The sequence below is a fragment of the Chaetodon trifascialis genome, chromosome 5 (assembly GCF_039877785.1).
Source record: "Chaetodon trifascialis isolate fChaTrf1 chromosome 5, fChaTrf1.hap1, whole genome shotgun sequence".
In the NCBI taxonomy this organism is placed as follows: Eukaryota; Metazoa; Chordata; class Actinopteri; order Chaetodontiformes; family Chaetodontidae; genus Chaetodon; species Chaetodon trifascialis.
Genome location: NC_092060.1, coordinates 10,062,388 through 10,080,595, shown reverse-complemented (window position 1 = coordinate 10,080,595; position 18,208 = coordinate 10,062,388). Strand labels below are relative to the sequence as shown.

The 18,208-nt window shown below is 43.5% G+C and overlaps 1 protein-coding gene across 1 annotated transcript in view; it reads left to right on the top strand.

Moving 5' to 3' along the window:
* Nucleotides 1-1,886: 1,886 nt before the first annotated feature.
* Nucleotides 1,887-18,208, top strand: part of gpc3 (glypican 3) — a 100,016-nt gene continuing 83,694 nt past the window's right edge. The window contains exons 1-2 of the mRNA XM_070963486.1: nt 1,887-2,421; nt 10,910-11,071. Coding sequence (XP_070819587.1) covers nt 2,265-2,421; nt 10,910-11,071 — 319 coding nt within the window. The 5' untranslated portion in view covers nt 1,887-2,264. The remainder of the gene's footprint in view (nt 2,422-10,909; nt 11,072-18,208) is intronic.

The window sequence follows — 18,208 nt, the reverse complement described above, 5'->3', positions numbered from 1 at the left end:
GAATACAGGCATTTTCCATGCGATGGAGTATTTCTCCTTGGTGGCTTGACTTTGTTGGACACAGACAGGTTGAACAAAGGTCAATATAGCTTTGGCCCTGCACATGTTTGTCAGGCCACACAGCCCTGTAAAAGTCAAATTAGAAGGTATTTGTTGTTTATTAGTTCATTATTATCCTTTAGAATAACTGTGAACAAACATTGTTCTTGCTTTTCAAAACTTTTTTTAAAGAGTTTGTCATTCTTGAAGCTGTGTAAGGAGAAGTTTAAGTCACGCATCACTGATCGTGACTCCTTCACATGGCTGCAGCCTGGAAAGCACGTACTCATTCCCAACAACGAGTTATTGTTACGATCCGTTTACATCTTTCTCTTCATTTGTCACTATCTGTTAATTTTGTTTCGTTTCAGATGGTCCACGCCGCAAGTGCCTTGCCAGGAGGAGTTGGATGTAATCCAGTGCATCAATCCCCCTCCTCTCTTATGGTCCTCCAGCTAAGGTGCATCTAGTGTAGTTAGTGAAGTAGTTCAGCATCTACTGCCCTAGTTGCTCCTTCTGGCTGGTGGGCTTGTTCTCCTTCAGGATGTGACATTTTTCTCACTACTTTATCTCTGTGTTGAAAGGCCTCGTGTCTTTCTTTTTGATATGGTTTAGTTCTGTAAATTAGACTTGTATATGTATGGTTTGAATGTCTTGTTTTACATAAAGTGGAAGGTGAATAAAGTGTCTCACATCGGTGTGTCCGTGCGCAGATCTTTCCCTCTTTAGAAAGACTCGTGACTTTCAGACTCTCAAGCTGAACATGTTGTCGACATTGCAGTTCCAAAGTGCTCACAGTGCAGGTAGTACACACTGATCTACTGCAGTTTGTGCACTTCAGGTACTGCTGGCCACCTCCCCTCATTTATCAGTCTTTTACACTTCAAGGTGGAACTCTGGGTTTACAGCGAGTTTTGTTGGTTTGCTCTCAGCTTCTGCCAGTCTCTGCTGTGCAAATCCATGCAAAGCTCTCTGTTTCTCAGACGTGCAGCCAGAAGCAGTGATATGGTTTGCATTTTCTCTGGTTCCAAGCTTTGATGAACACTTGAAACACTACAAATCATACTCATTGCATTCACAAGAGAACAGATGTTGCAGTCGTGTTAAGGCATCTCAACATTAGCTTCTTTGACACTGCTGTTTGTCTCGCTGTTTTCGGGTGGATGACTTCACAATTTCAGTACTTGACAAAATAAAAAGAAATTGCACAGTATCCATCTGCAATCCGCCAGATGCTGTGAGCAGCTATGCGTTTAGTAGATTGTGCTAATTTGTGAGGAAACACTGCAGAAGAATTGTTCCCGCATATGTACATTTATATGGCTTAATGAACTTTGTTCAGTCTGCATAAAGGGCGAATTACACATGTTGGCCTCTAAGGTGTCGGGCATACAGACTGAACACTAGGTGGCACCATTTCAACTTTATTGGAGCTGAGGGGAAGTTAAATAACTTTCCACTCAAGATGAGAAGGTGAAGAAATAATCATTGTCAAATAAAATGCCATTGTGTTATTGAATTAGATTTATGTAACTGTTAAAGTTAAGAGGAGACTGTTCACTTTGGTTTGTACTGATTTCAGAGCCGAAACTTGCTTTCTCTATACTCTCTCCATGTGGTTGAACAATAAAAGCTTATTTTCAAATCATGTCCGGCGCCTATGTGTCATTTTCATCGTAATGTGCAGCTCCTGGCCACACAGCGCGCCTCTGTTGTGTGAATAGTAAACTACACAGGTACTGTGCCCTAAACGCACCGGAACATACAGCGCCATTCATCTAACACGACAACAGTTCGTGCGCCGCATCAGTCTCCTCCTTACATCTCCTCTCCTGCAGCCGCACATCACTACTATTACACGAGAGGGGAGATCTGTACACGCGCAGGTTCACGCCGTGGCGCGCACGCATTTGGGGGGAGCGCGCATGTATCCGGGGTTCGTCCATCTGTGCAGAGAGCTGAGAGTCGGTGCCGCAAGTGAAGAGGGACTCACAAGTTATCAGTGTTGGAGTAGCTTCACCAAGAGGCTCAACCGAGCTGCTTTCCAGGCAAGCGCAGGGTTGAAGGAGGGCAACCAAGCGGAAGTCTGCTGATCCGAGCTGAGCCTTGAGCTGCGGCTTCACCCCATCAGCGCAAACACGGGATCCCGCTGTAACTTTGAATGTGTTGAAGTTTATCTCGGCTGCTCTGTTCTGTCCTGTTCGGCTCAGTTCTCCTCGCCGGCCATGCTCGGTCCATCAGTCCACAGTGCGCTCTTTTTGTGCGCCTTCATCCAGCTGTTCTCCCTGCCCGGCGGGCAGGTGCCAAACTGCCAGGAGGTGCGCAACGTGTTCCACTCCCTGCATCCGGGCTCCAAGTGGGTCCCCGAGAACCCAGTGTCAGGTACCCGTCCTCAGTTTATAGCGTCTGTGTCCATACTGTATCTGTTGTTACTGGGCTGGTAAATCCTGTGAGTGTCTGCGCTTCTGTTGACTGAAATTGGTTTCTACCATTTCAGCCCTCACTGTAAACACTCAAATTCAATTTCACTGTTCAGTTCCAGAGGACATGAGCATTACAGCAGTTCTCTAACGCCATCGAGCCTTTTTTCACTCTGTTTCAAGGCTGCAGACTTTTTTCATCCCACTCACACTCTCCATCCCTCTGGCTGAACATTTTCTAACCGGCCCTGAGAAAAAAAAAGAAAAAGAAATCTACTGGCCACGTTAAGTCTCCTGGTCCTCCGGGTTGAATTCTATACACCACTAGTTAATGTTGAGTAACAAGCTTACAAGATCGATTCGCTCCAGTATTGATCCAAACATGGAGCCAAGTCACCTTTCCTGAATAACTTTGATTTGGTCAGTTGTTCTGAGAGCTGGAAGCGGATATAAGCATCTTCTTGCAGGTCTTTGTTATGTGAGTTTGAATCTGCTGCTAAGTTTGAGGGGTTTTGTTCTATGATGGACTGCACACAAAGACAAAGATCTTCCTTTATGAGATTAATGGTCACATCGAGGCTGGTATCTTGGCAGCTTTCCCTCAGCCACATTGTCACAAAATATAGATTAGTGGTGTGACATGAATTGAGACCACCCTGAAAACATGTTTGTAAAAGATGTAATTATCCAAACTGGATAATTATTGTTCCCTGGAGCTCAAATGTCCCTGACTCTGGGCTGGGCTGAGGAAGGAACGTGTCTTGTGAAAGGTGACTTGACTTTTGAGACGTGAGGAAAAACACACTGAGTTAATGGTGAAATAATTCAGGCCTCTGTGGGATGGAGAGACAAGTAGAATCCCCCCATCCTATTCTGCAGAACCCAGCATGTTGGTGTACCGCAGGAGCCTGTTGCATGCATTCTGATTCGGTATGTAAATGGGGATCCCTCTCATGTGGCTGAATCACAGCCAGCTGCAAATGTTAATTGGGTGTTGTAGTGTCATGTCAGCATGGGCGAGTGCTCCAGGTTAACTGTTTTCTCTCTCCTTTCTCTGCATGCAATCCTCACACACCTCACTCCCACCCGACTCAAACCGAAATAAAACAAAATGTTCTGTGAACGTGAAAGAGTGTTACAAATCACAAAATGCCTTAAATCAAACAGCAGGAAAGATCTGCGATGCGCTTTGAAGCGTATTTTGTCATGCCTCCTTTACCCCGTTTTTATTCTCCCATCCCCAACCACTGAGCCCTACATTTCCCCGTGTATCCATCTTTAATCACACACCCACCACCTAGGCCATCAAACATTTTATCTGCCAGCCAAGGGGAGAATCATTGTAGCAGGCCAAGAGAAATATTTGGCCTCCCCCAAATCTGATGCAGAGCCACCCAGCTGTCTGTGCACCTTCGCTGAGGATTCAGTGGGAGCTGGACACCCTGCACACCAGGCAGCGTAGAACCATGACTTATACTGGAAATCAATGCACCAGTCAGCCAAAGGACAATTCATCCCGGCCAGTTAAGAGGTAGCTTGGTTTACACATTCCCGCGATGCCCATGGCCGATCTTGCAGATTAATTTGCTGCTTTTATGAAGTGATGGTTGGACAGTAAGTGGCTGGTTATAAAACACAGAATTCATGGCTGTGCAGTAAATGCTAAATTTCCATATTAATGCAGAACACAAAACCTTTTTAGTGCTAATGATCTGTTTCTGCTCATGTTTCCCAATCTTATGAATAGCTTCTAAACATGGTTTTGAAATGATGCTATGTTACGTCTGCTATATATTACTTCTATTTTGGGTCAGATGATTTTTCATATTTCCTTTATTTGGGATTGCCGTTGACAGTACTTTTTGCACCGCACTACCCTCCTAATCCCAAATAAATCCATCTGGATTTCTGTTTTCTAACAGTATCACTTGTCTGTTGCGCCTCTCTGGGATCTAATTGACTATAAATGTGACTATTTGGCACAAAAAAATGAATAAACACCGTATTTGTTCATGCATTGCCCATGTAACAAAAACTTGAAATATTTCTTTATTTGGTGATACTGGAAGATATTTCATGATCATTTCTGTATTTTCTGCATCAGATGTGACAAAGGGACGGGTTAACACTTCAGTACATTTCTGCATGCTGGGTTTGATCTTGTTAGAAGGAAAAAATATTTAAAGCAAAAATGATTGATTTTGCAGCTATTGTTGATATTATAACACATACAGCAGCACAGCAATGAAGAAGTACAGCCAACATGGAAACACATGCGTTAATAGAAGATGCCCAATTAATCTAATATGTAAAAAAAATGCCTGTTTTAACATTTGTCGCATTGAGCCACATGTGAAAAAGTGTTCTGTACTTAGATATGACTGATACAGAGCAATGTAACTGTACAGGGATAGTAACAAGGAAACGCACACCTCAGAGGAAAAATGCTTTTCTCATTCATTCCCAACATGTGTTAACTGTTAGCATCTGAAATGACATGATAGTTCAGATACTGAACAATTCCTCATCCTCTGCACGCTTCCTGAAGCCTCGCACTCTGAGGGATCTCAGGACCCCACTTTGGGAGCTACTGCATGAAAATGTAATGTGATGTGATTTCAGGACTCACAGCCAACAAGAGAGCAGGGAATGGATTACAACAGATTTAATATGAAATCATTCTTCTCTAATAGCTTTAAATTTGCAAATGGAAAGACTTCACTTAAGATAATGTAGCAAGGCCCACAGCGAGGACGGCACATGGCCTTGGGTGTGCCACAGGAAGTCTTTCATACAGCGAATTAGGGAATTCGCTTCACATTTGCACCAACATTGAGGATGAATTCAGAGAGAGCTCGCATCGTCCTTGTAAAGTGCTTGATGGAACAATGCAGTGCGGCACGGTAGAGCAGCAGGTAGTGCGCGTGCCTCACAGCAAGAAGGTCGCCGGTTCGATCCCTGCCCCTGCATGTGTGGGTTCTCTCACAGACCAAAAACATGCTCATTAGGTTGATTGGTGACTCTAAAATTGCCCCTAGGTGTGAGTGTGAATGGTTGTTTGTCTTGTGTGTTGCCTTGCGATCAACTGCCGACTGGTCCAGAGTGTACCCGCCTCTTCCTAATCCCAGCTGGGATAGGCTCCAGCCCCCCTGCAACCCCGAAAAAGGGATAGGCGGCATAGAAAATTGATGGATGGATGGAACAATGCAGTGCTTATTAACCTTTTAGGCTTGTAGCCCTGCTGCTGTACTTGCCTTTGCTTATTTCTGCTCGTTGTGCCCCCCCGACACACACATATTATATGGATCATTTTCAGGGGTAAAACTCTAACTGCTCATAAGAGATTCAGCAAAGATGAGAGCAAAGTCTGTCAAGTTCAATCTAATCTGATGACGCAATGTGTTTCTTGTGTTAATCATCTTGCAACCCTTCAAATGTCTCTTGTGTCTGTGTGTGGGGGTCCCAAACCGCTAGAAGAATCTGATATTGATTCATTGTTTTTCAGCGTGTGTGCACGAATAGCTGTATTACCAAATATTACATCATCAACAATGACCACATGCACTGCTTGTGTACACACAGTAATATATTCTGTTTTCGTGGTGGATTTCTCTCTGTGGATCCTCATAGAAGTAGCTGCTGCTAAATGGTTCCTTCGTCTCAAAAACCCGTAAAGTCACATTCTATTGCTGAATGAATCATACTGTAGATTTGTTTTCACTGGAAGAACGTGCTTTCTTTAAAGAAGTGACACATTAAATTTCCAGACATGTTTCCAGTGTTCTGCACTGTCCTTTAAAGTCAGTGTTGACACTGACGTGTCTCTCATCACTCCAGACAATATTTAAGCAATGCATAAAACTTTTAAAAGTAATATCCCGAATGAGACAGAGTTATGGCCCAAGGCTTCTACTTTAGGTAGGATCTCCCTAAATCCCAGCTCTTCCACTTTTGTCTTAATGAGCTGACGTTTTTATCTTTTTTTACATTTTCCAAAAGCATGAAATATGCAGTCACTTCTCATATATTTAGTACATTTTTCGGCTCTATTTTTCTGGTCATGCCTCATCCATAATATATCCTTGTCATTAATTCATACGGAATAAGTTGGAGGTTTTCAGTCACAGTTACATCTCCTGCAATTGTGCTGAACTTTGTGCTTGCTAAAACATTTGGCGAGTAAATGCGAAACACGGGGCTTGAAGTGCGGCCTCGTGTAACACAAGTTCTTCACTGAGGCGTACAGCGAATGAAAGATTGATGAAATTAAATGTTGAGGGTGGCTTGCTGTGATTTGACTGGGGAAGTATCACTTTCTGTGCGTGTGTGTGAGACGTGGAGTAGCCTGTATTGATATGGTGTATTGTGTGGGGGAGGTGGCTGATTCAGAGAGATGTCCGCAGGAAGGCAGAGCAGAATTCTAATAATGCTGCATGTGGTGCCACGGGGCAAAACAGAGAAAAAACAACAGCTTAAGCTTTTTCTTTTTCGCCAACGTGTTTCAAAAGCAGTGAGTGCAGAGGAACATTACAACAAATGTGCTGGAGGAGTACCACTCATGTCTTTGTTGTGGCTGTTGCTGTGGGTGGTTGTAGTGTCTGAAGGCGAAATGGAGGCTGGGTGTCAGTTCACTCCACCGTGTCGTCATGTATGAGGAAGAGGCGCGCGAGCGGCGTCGAGCTCTTACTCCAGGACGTGAGTGTGAAAGCTGCTCCATCAGTGTCAGCAGCGGAGGATGTGCTGGATCTCTGACGGCAGCGGCTGACCTGGTTCATGAGAGGAGCACCAGATTCTCACTAAATGGAAGAGTAATACTAGTTTGCTGGAGGCTGAGCTGACAGCTGCCACTTACTCCAACAGACAGTCCTGCACAATGGTCCTGCAAGGGAGGAGGGTTTTCACTCCCTGACCTGAAACAATTAATAGTTTCATGTTGTTTGATATTCCTGAGCAGGATGCCAGGGAAGGCTCAGGAGATGTGGGCGTCTCAGTAATTAGCAGCGGGGTCAGGTCATCCGGGCTTGTTGTTCGTGGCGAGAAGCTGAACAACAAAGAACAAACACTCCTGCTGTTTAAATGACACCAGACGCGACTAATAGCTGGATCAGGTCGACCTGAAGCACGAGGTCTTTGTGTCTTGTTAAGCACTGATTTGTGATTTGTTTGTTTTCTTTTTGAAAGACTCTTTAATGAAGGGCACTTGTGTTTGCTGCCTCATTGTTTTGTGTACACTTAGAAAACAGAAATGTGGCTCTTTCACATTCACGCTTCCAGCTTTCAAATTATTGCTTCATCAAACGACTTAAAGTAGAGCAGTGAGCAAAGCACTAAAAATACTTAAAACCATTGTAATCCCCAGTAGCTAATGATATTATTATTCCTTAGGTTGGTTCTAAATCTTAATTTCATTTATTGTCTCTACAAAGTGACACTGGCTTATTTTGCCCTGGAGAGGAAGCCAAGGAGTCCCCACATGCTTCGACTCGCTGGCAGTCGATGTATAATTTATGCTCATAATGAACAGCTTTTAACATATTCTATATCTTAATACAACTTGTTTTTCCCCCATGGTCTCCATCATTAAACTTGCATAGTGATAGCTTTCTAATTGGTGCGGGAAAACTACACATACTGTATTTGTGGCTGTCCCCGTTCCCTTGGCTTGGAGTCCCCGAGCTTGTTAAAGGAGTGAGGGGAGGGACTGCGCTCGTCTGTGTGTACACAGGCCCGTTTGAGCCCCTGCTGGAGTTTTCACCCGTGGCATTTCAGCAGAAACTTTCTGTCATCAGACGGGCAGCTAAGCACCGTCAGATATTGCTCTGACAAACTGGAGGGCGATCAATGCGCTTTTAAAAAGACATTCAAAGACCTTGGCACTCATGAAAACGGCAGCTGTTCTGCATGTCGAATTGTCTGGCCCACCATTACAGGCTATTGATTGAAAGTACGTAATAATTTAAAGGCCTCACCTTGGACTGAGATTGCATGTTGGGGAAATTTACATCTAAATTGCTCCTAGCCCTGCGCCTTGTCTTTCTTCATTTTCTTTCAGAGAATTGGCCATCAGGACACAAAAATCGACTAATTAACCAATAACAGACTGATAGAAAGGTGCTCTTGGTGCCCGATAGCTATTAAGCTCAAGGTAGGTGAAGTGAAACAAGCTCAGAACAAAACTGTGCAGCGATGACAAGGACTAAAAAAAGTGGGGGGAGGAGGAAGAGAGCTGAGCCTAAAGCAAAGAGGAGAAGCAGGAAGCTTATTCCCAAGTGATCTGTCAGTCAGAAAGAAGGCTTTATTTAGACGGTGTGATTTTATTATTTGTGAAACACTACGGGGAATCATTTTCCTGCCGAATCCCTCACTTGTTATTCCTCGCTGCTGTGGAACTTCTGTAATGAAACGCATTTATCATCCGCAAAGCGGCAAACGTGCAGATGAAACTGTCTGTTTTGCCGGAGATAATTGCTAAATCCTCGTCTCCTCCCTGCACCGGCCGCACTCACCTCACCTATGGTGCTATTGACAGCTTAATAATTTTGCCCCTGCAGTCTGAAATTAACTTGATCTTATCTGTCAGGAGTCCTTTGTCGGTATTGATTTAAGATATTAAGCCTGTCAGTATGCATACAAAAGGTGCTGTGTGACAGTTTTATTGCTTCTTTCACTCATTAGACGCTACACCTAAACTCTGATGGGAGTCAGGAGGGAGTTAGCTGAAGCTGTTCTCTGTTTGACTCCACAGTACTTATTAATTATCAGGACTGTCACTCTGTTGCATTTCCTGCTAGTTTAACTTCCCTCCATGCCTGCTGTTTTCTTTGTTACAGTCAGAGCTCAGTTTCTGAAGATCCATTGTTTGAAGATCTCAGAGAGACAAAGCCTCAATAGAGATATTCACTTTTTATACTAAGATAAAGCCTCTGTCTTGGCAAAAGCCTTTCTTCTGCCTTTTGACACGCTTGTTATCAAGACTTTTCTGATATAAATATATATATTCTCAATCTGAGGCCTCCCTCCAAATTAATCTCTGCGCTTCCGTCTCCTTATCCACCGCACCCTGAGCAGCCGAAGCTGGCAGACTCCCCTGACATTTGTTTACCACACCATCAATCAGGGCCTTGTCACTGACGCCTCTCAGGCAGCAGATCCTGCAGACAACTCCTCGACGCAGCCTCCGCCGAAGCTTTCAACACCCACATGGGGCAGAGCAAGAGGGAGGGAAGCACTAAGGAGAGGGAACTCCTCTTTGTACTTAAACATCAGATGCTTGTGCCCTATTTATAAGTGTCTGTGTGGTGTGTGTGTGTGTGTGCGTGCATCCTTTTCAAGCAGTGATGTGAGAATACGCTGGTGATGTATCGCTTGTCTATATTCCACTGGACCTTTCTTTTTCAATGGAGGTGTTTTGACACAGAATTGTGCTAACTGCTGCATACATTCATGTAGTTCCCTCTTCATTAAAAAACACATTAGTTTGAATTACACTTTCAGACTGGAATTTCTGCTTTTTGCAGCATTACTGAGGCACAGTGATAGTAGAGGGATGTTCATGCAGTAAAACAAGAGAGAATGGCTTTTTGTCAAAGATGTCCTTCAGTGCATCATCACACAACGCTGCAGTTCATTCACCGTCACTCTTGCAGCAGCTGAGGCAGCTTTGCTATCCTTGATCAGCCTGAATTTCAACCTTGCAGTCTTTATCGCCCTCCTCTCTGGCATTTTTTCAAATGGAATTAATTTCTTCAGGGCGTTTGTTCTTTGATCCGGTTGTGTGTAGCTACGTTGCCCCGATGACACACCGCCGTCACCGTAGTTTTGCATCGGCGGGGCTTACATCTGCACCTTTCAAAAGAACTCTGAGAATCCAATTATTTCTCATCTGTGTAAACAACTTGTAGTGTCAGTGACCAGGTACAGAAATGTTTTTTCATCACATTCAGTCCTACTCGTGGCGTTTTTTTTTTTTTTTTAATATCGTGCATAGTGAAAGCATGCTGAAACCTGGGTTTGTTTGCCTACGCGCTGAACTGCTCCTGGCTCTCATCTCGCATGCCTAGAAAATACTTTTTTTGATCCTCTGTATGAAAAGTGTAGCCTGGAGTGGGAAAGTTTCTGTTGACCAAATTGATCTCTGAGGAGAACAACATAGCTTTGGTACATTGCTTGAACGCACATCAAAATGACTCATTTTTAGCCACAGTTTATTTTTGACTTCACCCCTGCTAAATAACACAGCCTCTACATAATGATCATACGCTCATTAAGGCTGCAGAATCTGCTGTAGATAGTGTTTCTTGCGTTCAGCATGCAGATGATGCAGCTGAATCTTTTTTTGTGTGTGTGAAGGAAGCGGCTTCTGTTCTGTGAAAATCAAACAACAGTGGCTTTGCAGCTCCTTCCCTCTGCTCATCTAGACTTCTGTCCTGTCTCTGCTGATACCCTGCCAGGTGCGGATCTGCAGGTTTGCCAAACCAAAGGCCCGACCTGCTGTTCCAGGAAGATGGAGGAGCGGTATCAGGTAGCGGCACGCAGCAACATGGAGTCTGGCCTGCAGGTTGTCAGTGCTCAACTCAAACGTCTTATCATCCAGAATGCTGCCATATTCCAAGGTAAGCAGTGAGAACAGCTTATCCAAAACAGACAAGATGTTTTTTGAAGTAGCACTGAGACAAAAAAAAAAAAAAAAAAAAAAATCAGAAACACAGTTTTCAGCGGATAATTGACGTCCTCAGTCAATCCACGTTCTTGGCTACACATTCCTCTTCACGTCAGCAGCTCACTCCTCCAGACAGTGAGTCAAATATAAATAAAGAAGAAGCATAATGCACGCAGACAGGGATGAGACGCTCAGCTGCTGCTCAACTAAATGTTAGAATGGCAGAGACGTGCGGTTGAAAAGTGACTTTAGATGTAGTGTGGCTGCCGGTGCTAGACATGTTGTTCCGGAAAGTGACAGCCTCCTGAGATTTTGGCGCACTGCAGTCAGTGATGTCTGTTATTCACAGTGAAAAACGCCAGTCAGCAGTGGTCCTGGAAAACACTCACAGATGAGCGAGGTCAGAGGAGACCGACTGGTTTGACTGGTTCTAGCTATTGGATGTATTCAAAATAACAGCTCTGTGCAGCAGGGATGTGAGAAATGCACATCTAGACAAACCTGGAGACACCGAGGTTCAACCGGCTGTGAAGACGAGGATGAAGGCGCGTGAGGCAGGTGACTGCAGGGGGACTAACTGAACAGTGAAATGATGCCTGGTCTGATGACAGAAGCAGATGTGTTGTTAAGTGACACTGTCAAATCAGCTTTTCCTTGCTGAATTGTTGCTTTAAAGAACTGAGGATGTTCTGGAGGCAAAGATTTTCCCGGCTGATACGATGTAGGTGGACACAGTGGAGCATGTGTGTTTGCTTTCATTTATTTTACAGTCCAATTTCATTTAAATAACTATTTGATGCCCAGAGACGTCAAATCATCCAAAATTTCACAAAGAACATTTAGAGAAAAGTCAAAACAATTTACAGATGTTTGTGTATTAGAACTGTGTGTAAAGTAGTTGAAACTAGCTCCACCTCAAGCAGCTACAGCAGTAAAATGCTACTTACTCTTTGGTGCATCAGTATTACTGTTTTTAACAATTACTAAGATGTATTTAATGACACCTTCTACCCTTTTCTCCAAGCTGCATTCACAAAACCTCTGACTCTTCAAAGAGTCAAACAATCACCTTGAAACCATTTTGTGTGTGCTCAAAATGAAGCAGTTCTTTCAGATCATACACGCAGTCAGTATATCAACTACTACTGGGCATTTATGACACACTGCATCAATAATGAAAAGCACTGCATTCAGGACGTGTAGCCACAGAAAAAATGTTCATCATGTATGATAAACATACCCACACTTTGCATATTAAAGTGTAAAATGTATGAAATAGTTAAGTATAAAATGTGTAGAAAAACAAAAATTCCATTGAATCCAGTTCAAACACATACGTTAAATGGGACAAATTTTTCAAATTTCAAAGCGCTGCAGAAAGACAGACCTCTGCTGTAGATGTAATCCTGATATACATACAGTCCAACAGAGCAGTTTGACAGTAGTAGTATTGTGCTGTACTGGAAGCATCAGTGCTTAAAGTGTGTTTGAACGTACACTTATTTGCACGCACTGAACTCATGGGTCTTTGAAGCTTTCTCAGTTGCCCTTGGTGTACTCTGTAGACTTGCATCATGATTGCTCTGTTGTGTTGGAGGACACGGTCAGTCGTAGGAAGGCTGGCACTGTTGATTCTTTCAAAATTTACATGGTCTTGAACACCTTTATGCTGTATTTCACACAGCTGCATGGCATTGTTATGAAGGACTATCAACAATGACAGCCTGTTTGGAGTCCTTACAATTCCACCAAAAAGGATTTCATCTGAAATTGCTCTTTTTGTTCTTGCTCTTCCTCATCCTCCTCCTCTTACACGCACTCTTCCTCCTCTGCATCTCACATTGTTTTCACATCCACTGTTTTGTCAACATTGAACTCGCGTGTGCACTCTGAACTGATTTATATTCTTTTCAGTTGACATAATCACATCATTAGAAACAAGTATGAACACTGATGTTGGGTTTGATTTCTGCTGCTGGTGCGCATCACAGTGCAAAGTGTGTTTCAGTGGGTGAGAATGTGTTTATTGCAGTGCTGTCAAAAATACCGCATTATTAACGCGTTAACGCAAATCAGTTTTAACAGCATAATTTTTTTTTATTGCGAGAACTGCGTTAACTTTGTGATCTAGTGAATTTGTAGGTTTTTATAAGCTGTGGCCACTCCTAGTAACGTAAGAAAAACTACAGGATCCGATTGTAAACAGGAAACAAAACAATAGGCACGTCCCACACACGTGTTTGGTCTTGCCTGCTCGCTAGCTGTGAAAGAGTAGGTTACCGGTTTGTCTGGATGTCAAACACGAAATGCCGAAATGGATGCAAACAAGATTCTGAATGGAAAGTTTAGTTTCAAAAAGTTGCCAGATGGGTCGACTAACAAGACCAAAGTTATCTGTGTGTATTGACGGTGTGAACTGAATTATCACCGCAGCACATCCAGTCTGAAATACCACTTGATGGCCAAACACACGGCGGATGCAAATTCTCTGCCGCCTCCTTGTCAAAACCAGGCGACAATGGATGGCTTTGGACAGAGGCATACGGATGTTATTATGTTCAGAGGAAACTTAAGAAAGGAAAGTTTCAGCCATGGTTTAACTGCACTATAGGCTGAGTCCTAGTTTACAATGATGTGCAGTTTGTAACTTTATCTTGTATCACCCTGTTTTGATCCCTTAGAAAGGGCTGTTGAAGGGGCTTTTTTTTGTAACTATTTATTTTTTTGTCATCTGTTAATTGACAGTGTTAAATTGTGTGAGACTTGATTCATTCAAATGTGAATGTTACATGTTGTTGTTTTCAATAAAAAAACATTTGCACAAAGCAAGCCTATCCACTTTTCCATGTTGATAAGACTATTAAAATAATTAATGGGACATTTAGAATAGATAAAAATGTGCGATTAATTTGAGTTAACTACGACATTCATGAGATTAATCGCAATTAAATATTTTGATCGATTGACAGCACTAGTTTATTGCAATGAGAGTGACTGAATTCTGCAAATTGCTTGTAATTACTTGTAACTGTATTTAGATTGTTTTATTGGTAGTTTAACTTCAGTAAATATGAGTACTTCTTCACCACTTTCAACAAGGTAAAAATGAAATTGTTATCATGACTACATGATAAAAAAGTGTGTAGCTGTGGTAAACACAGGCTTTCAAACACTTTCTTGGGGACTAACACAACTACGTAACCTTTGAGAGGAGAAAGGCGTTTCCTCTCACAGGTGAACACACACACCCTTGCTCGACTCGGTAGGCTGAAGACTTTTGCAAGATATGGCAGCAGAGATACTGACTCATCAGTTCATTGACTGTTTATACTGTTAACTTGCTCTACCCTAACTCAATGTATTAGAATTGACCATTATGTCCTAATTTCTACAGGACAGTAAACGTTGCATTTTTTACACTTTAAACAAGAACGTCAACACGAATTTAAAGTGGCAGTTGTAAACTTTATAAGCTGGTTTCAACTCCCGGGCAACAACGAGGTACACAACTTTTCTTCCATCGTGCAGCCATGTTAGTAGCAGTTGTTTTGAAATATCCCTTTCACATTTAATGTTGAGCGTTTGTTATCATGCGACACAGGCCTTCTCCATCCAGCGCAGCAGCTCTGTTTACTGTCTTGGGGTTTCTACTTGAAGAGGGACGTGCAGACTCACTGGACCAACTTTTTTGAGAGCGCACATTCATTGGTTGTGAAACACAGCACCATCCTGACATGCCAATTAAAACTTGGGGTTTAATGGGCACCGTGGGGTTTGCTTGACTTGGTTGTTACACGCTAACTATGTTAGAGACTGCTGCTGTGGTTTGGCTGCACTTTCCTAGAAGGGGTTCAATACTAATTGCTTTAGCATAGGGCTTGAGAGAACTCCCCAAACAGCCCTGAACTGAAATCCTTTTAACATCCTGGTCTTATCTGTTTCCCTCTGCTTCATTTTCATCTTCTCTCTCTCTTCTCCTCTTTTCTTCTCTTTTTCTCTCTTTCTGACCCTGACATCGGCTCTCTCCATCTCTGTCTCGCTCAATCTACTTGACTTTTCTTTCTCCTTCTGTCTTCCTCCCTCTGTCTGCCTTTTCCTCTCGCGCTCGTGCTACTATTGGGAATTGAGTGCATGCCTTGTTTGCAATCTTCTTTGCTGCTCTCTGTCTCTTTTCTTCAGCGCTCACTTCTGCCAGAGATCAAAGGGCTTCCCCTCTCCACTCCTCTATCTCCCATCTCTGAGCGCTCTCTCTCTATCCCTGCATCCCCCTCTCCTTCCAGCTCCACCTGCCCTGCTCCGCTTTCCCAAGCCTCCGACTACACCAGAGGTTTTCGCCCTTTTGAAGTCAACTTCTCCACACAATAGAAAAAGTAATGGCTGTGTCTCTCTTTGTCTTTTAAGCAGTAAGATGACAGGCTGCTTTAACATTAGGCTTCTTCGAGATCAATACCAGGAAATAGGTACAGCATTAGGAATTTCTAATGATGCGTGCCTCTTGTGCAGAATGTCTCATAAGCCATTTGACAATCTAATGAGCCTCAGATGATCTCTTCGCAGTGTACCAGGGAAACACTACGTAATGGATAAACTGCAGCATCCACTCTGATATGTGACAGACTCTTGGATTTCATTTTGATTCACATTAGCGAGATGATAACACCATCTTCCCCCGCGTGCTCTGACTGATTTGCACTCAATGGCCTGATTTAGCTCAAAATGAGAATCTGTAAACCTGTGCAGGATGCTCATCTTTAAATCTAATTTCTTAAAATGAGAAGCTGATCGTGTTCATGCTGAGAATTTAATTTAGAAAATAAATTATGGAGTCCAATATTTCTGAAGAGCGTATTAGTATGTGATGCTGCACGTCATCAGCGGCCTGAAGATAACTTGATACATGAAATGTATTGCAGATTTTTGAGTCAGTGCTGAGGGCAGAGCACTGTGGTAAGGGTGACATAAGAATGTTTAAAGGGCCATTACACTGATTCTGCACTTCAAAGTCTGTTTACTTTTCAGTCACATAGAATCACTTGGTCCAAAATGTCCAATGACTCCGAAGCTGTGACACACTTTGCATATCAAAGTATTAAATGTGCAGAAAAACAAAGCATTGTGGTTGTACAAGCAGCCAACCTTTGGAGGTTTTATTGGACCATCAATAACTAGCTTAGCCTCAGTGAAGGCTCACAAAGTCTGCAGAAAATAAACCTAGTGATGTCATCAGGGTAATCTGAAACCTTTCTTGCAACCTGGGCTGTTCTCCTGACAGGTCTAACAAAGAGATGCTAGCGAGTAGCATTATGGGAAGTGTAGGGTCTGTTTTTCCGGGTTTCCACCTTCTAATATTCCACTTTGAGGCTGCAGCTCAGTTCCAAAACAATGTCTCGACACTGTGGCTCAGCTGACCTAAGCACAGTGTTATGTTTGCGATGTGATTATGGTGCACATCTCATGCTCTCCCCTCTCCCTCACCCTCACCCATATTCTATGCCTGTATCCCCTTTATAGCTGCACGACCAAGCAGAAACTCATCCAGAACCATCTTCTGGCATTTTGGATGATTGGCAGCTCTAATTGTTGTTATTTCCCCAGCGATGTGTCCTTCAGAGAAGCCCTGCTGCTGCTGCTGTTGTGATGCTCAGCCTGAGCCCGATCCTGCAGATTAGAAATCAGATTATCCTCCCTGTTAATGAGGCAAGCTTTTATTTAAGTTTTTAAAAATGAGTTGTTGAGATTTTTACTGTGTAAGAGCTGAAAGCCGGTGTGGCAGTGCAGGCAGGATCTGTGTACTTTTTTGTTGTGCACCGCTTGTGTAAAATCGCACATCATAAAATGAGCCTCTGCTGACTGCAGTGCTAGTGGATAGAGCAAGACCACACTGCTGTCTGCTCAGTTTCATCACAGCTCGATGCTCCTCTGCAGCCTGAGGAGCAGTCTTCACCCAGAGGGGAGTCACACTTGAGTCCAAAGAGCAAACGCAATTAATAAACATGAGGGGACAGGATTGGGCCGATTGCTTATAAAGTCAAATATGTAGGGAGGAAAGTTGAGCAGCGCGAGTGTGTGTGCAGATATCAGAGTCTGTGTGATATTTGCTGAAAAAAGTGGGACAGCTAGCCTGGTGCTCCTGAAATGACTCAATGAGTCCATAGAACGCTGGCACAGTGGGGTGTTCGAAAACAGGTCTGACTTGGACTACTTTCAGGCAGCATGAGGGCGATCTGTATGTGGCTTCACTCGTTGCTGCGAGGCAGGGGAGCTCTCTCCACTTTACTCTGAACTCACAGGGGCGACGCTCTGTAAATGATCGGGAGTTTGGAAGGAGCTTGAAAGGATGCTCATATCTTTTTATCAAACATAAAGACACCGGACAACCTGCGGTGTGCACTACTCAACAAACTCGCTGAATATCTGTGAGGACGTGTGGGACACACACCGTAAATGAAAAAGTTCACTCAACAGAAGTGTGAATAAATCTTGTTTTGTGTCCTTGAGTTCTTCATACCTCATTCCTAGTGGGCCAACAAATTAGCATCTCATTAGCAGTCTCAAAAAATTCTATCGACCTCCCCCGCTTCTTCTGGATGGGTTTTAATTACTCTAAGTGTATAAGGAATTAGAATGGCAGACCCCCTGTGGCCCCAGTGGAGGTGGTTGTTGACCTTGAGAAGAGTTTGCCCTCATTTGTCTCAGATAGTGCTGAATGGACATTTGCTGTGGCAGTAACCCAAACGAGATGTGGCAGGAGGCGGATGACGCAGAACCTGGCAGGCCTGAGCTGCTTCTCCATCAAGCAGCCAGTAATCAAAATCAGATCTCGCTGCCCTCGTTCCCTGTCTCCTGCTCGTTAGCCAGCCGCTCGATCCAAAGTGTTCCAGGACTCTGGCCTGAGCAGGCCTTTCCTCTCTTCTTCCCATCATCTGCTTTCCAATAATCATCCCCTGCCTCACGCTTTCCATGGAGTCATTTTGTCTTCTGGAGAAGTTTCCCGGAGTAATCCAATAACAGAGAGGACTGGTGGGACATATATATGCCTACTGCGAGATGTCTAAAGTTGTTTACTCGCTGCCCCGGGCTAATCTAATAA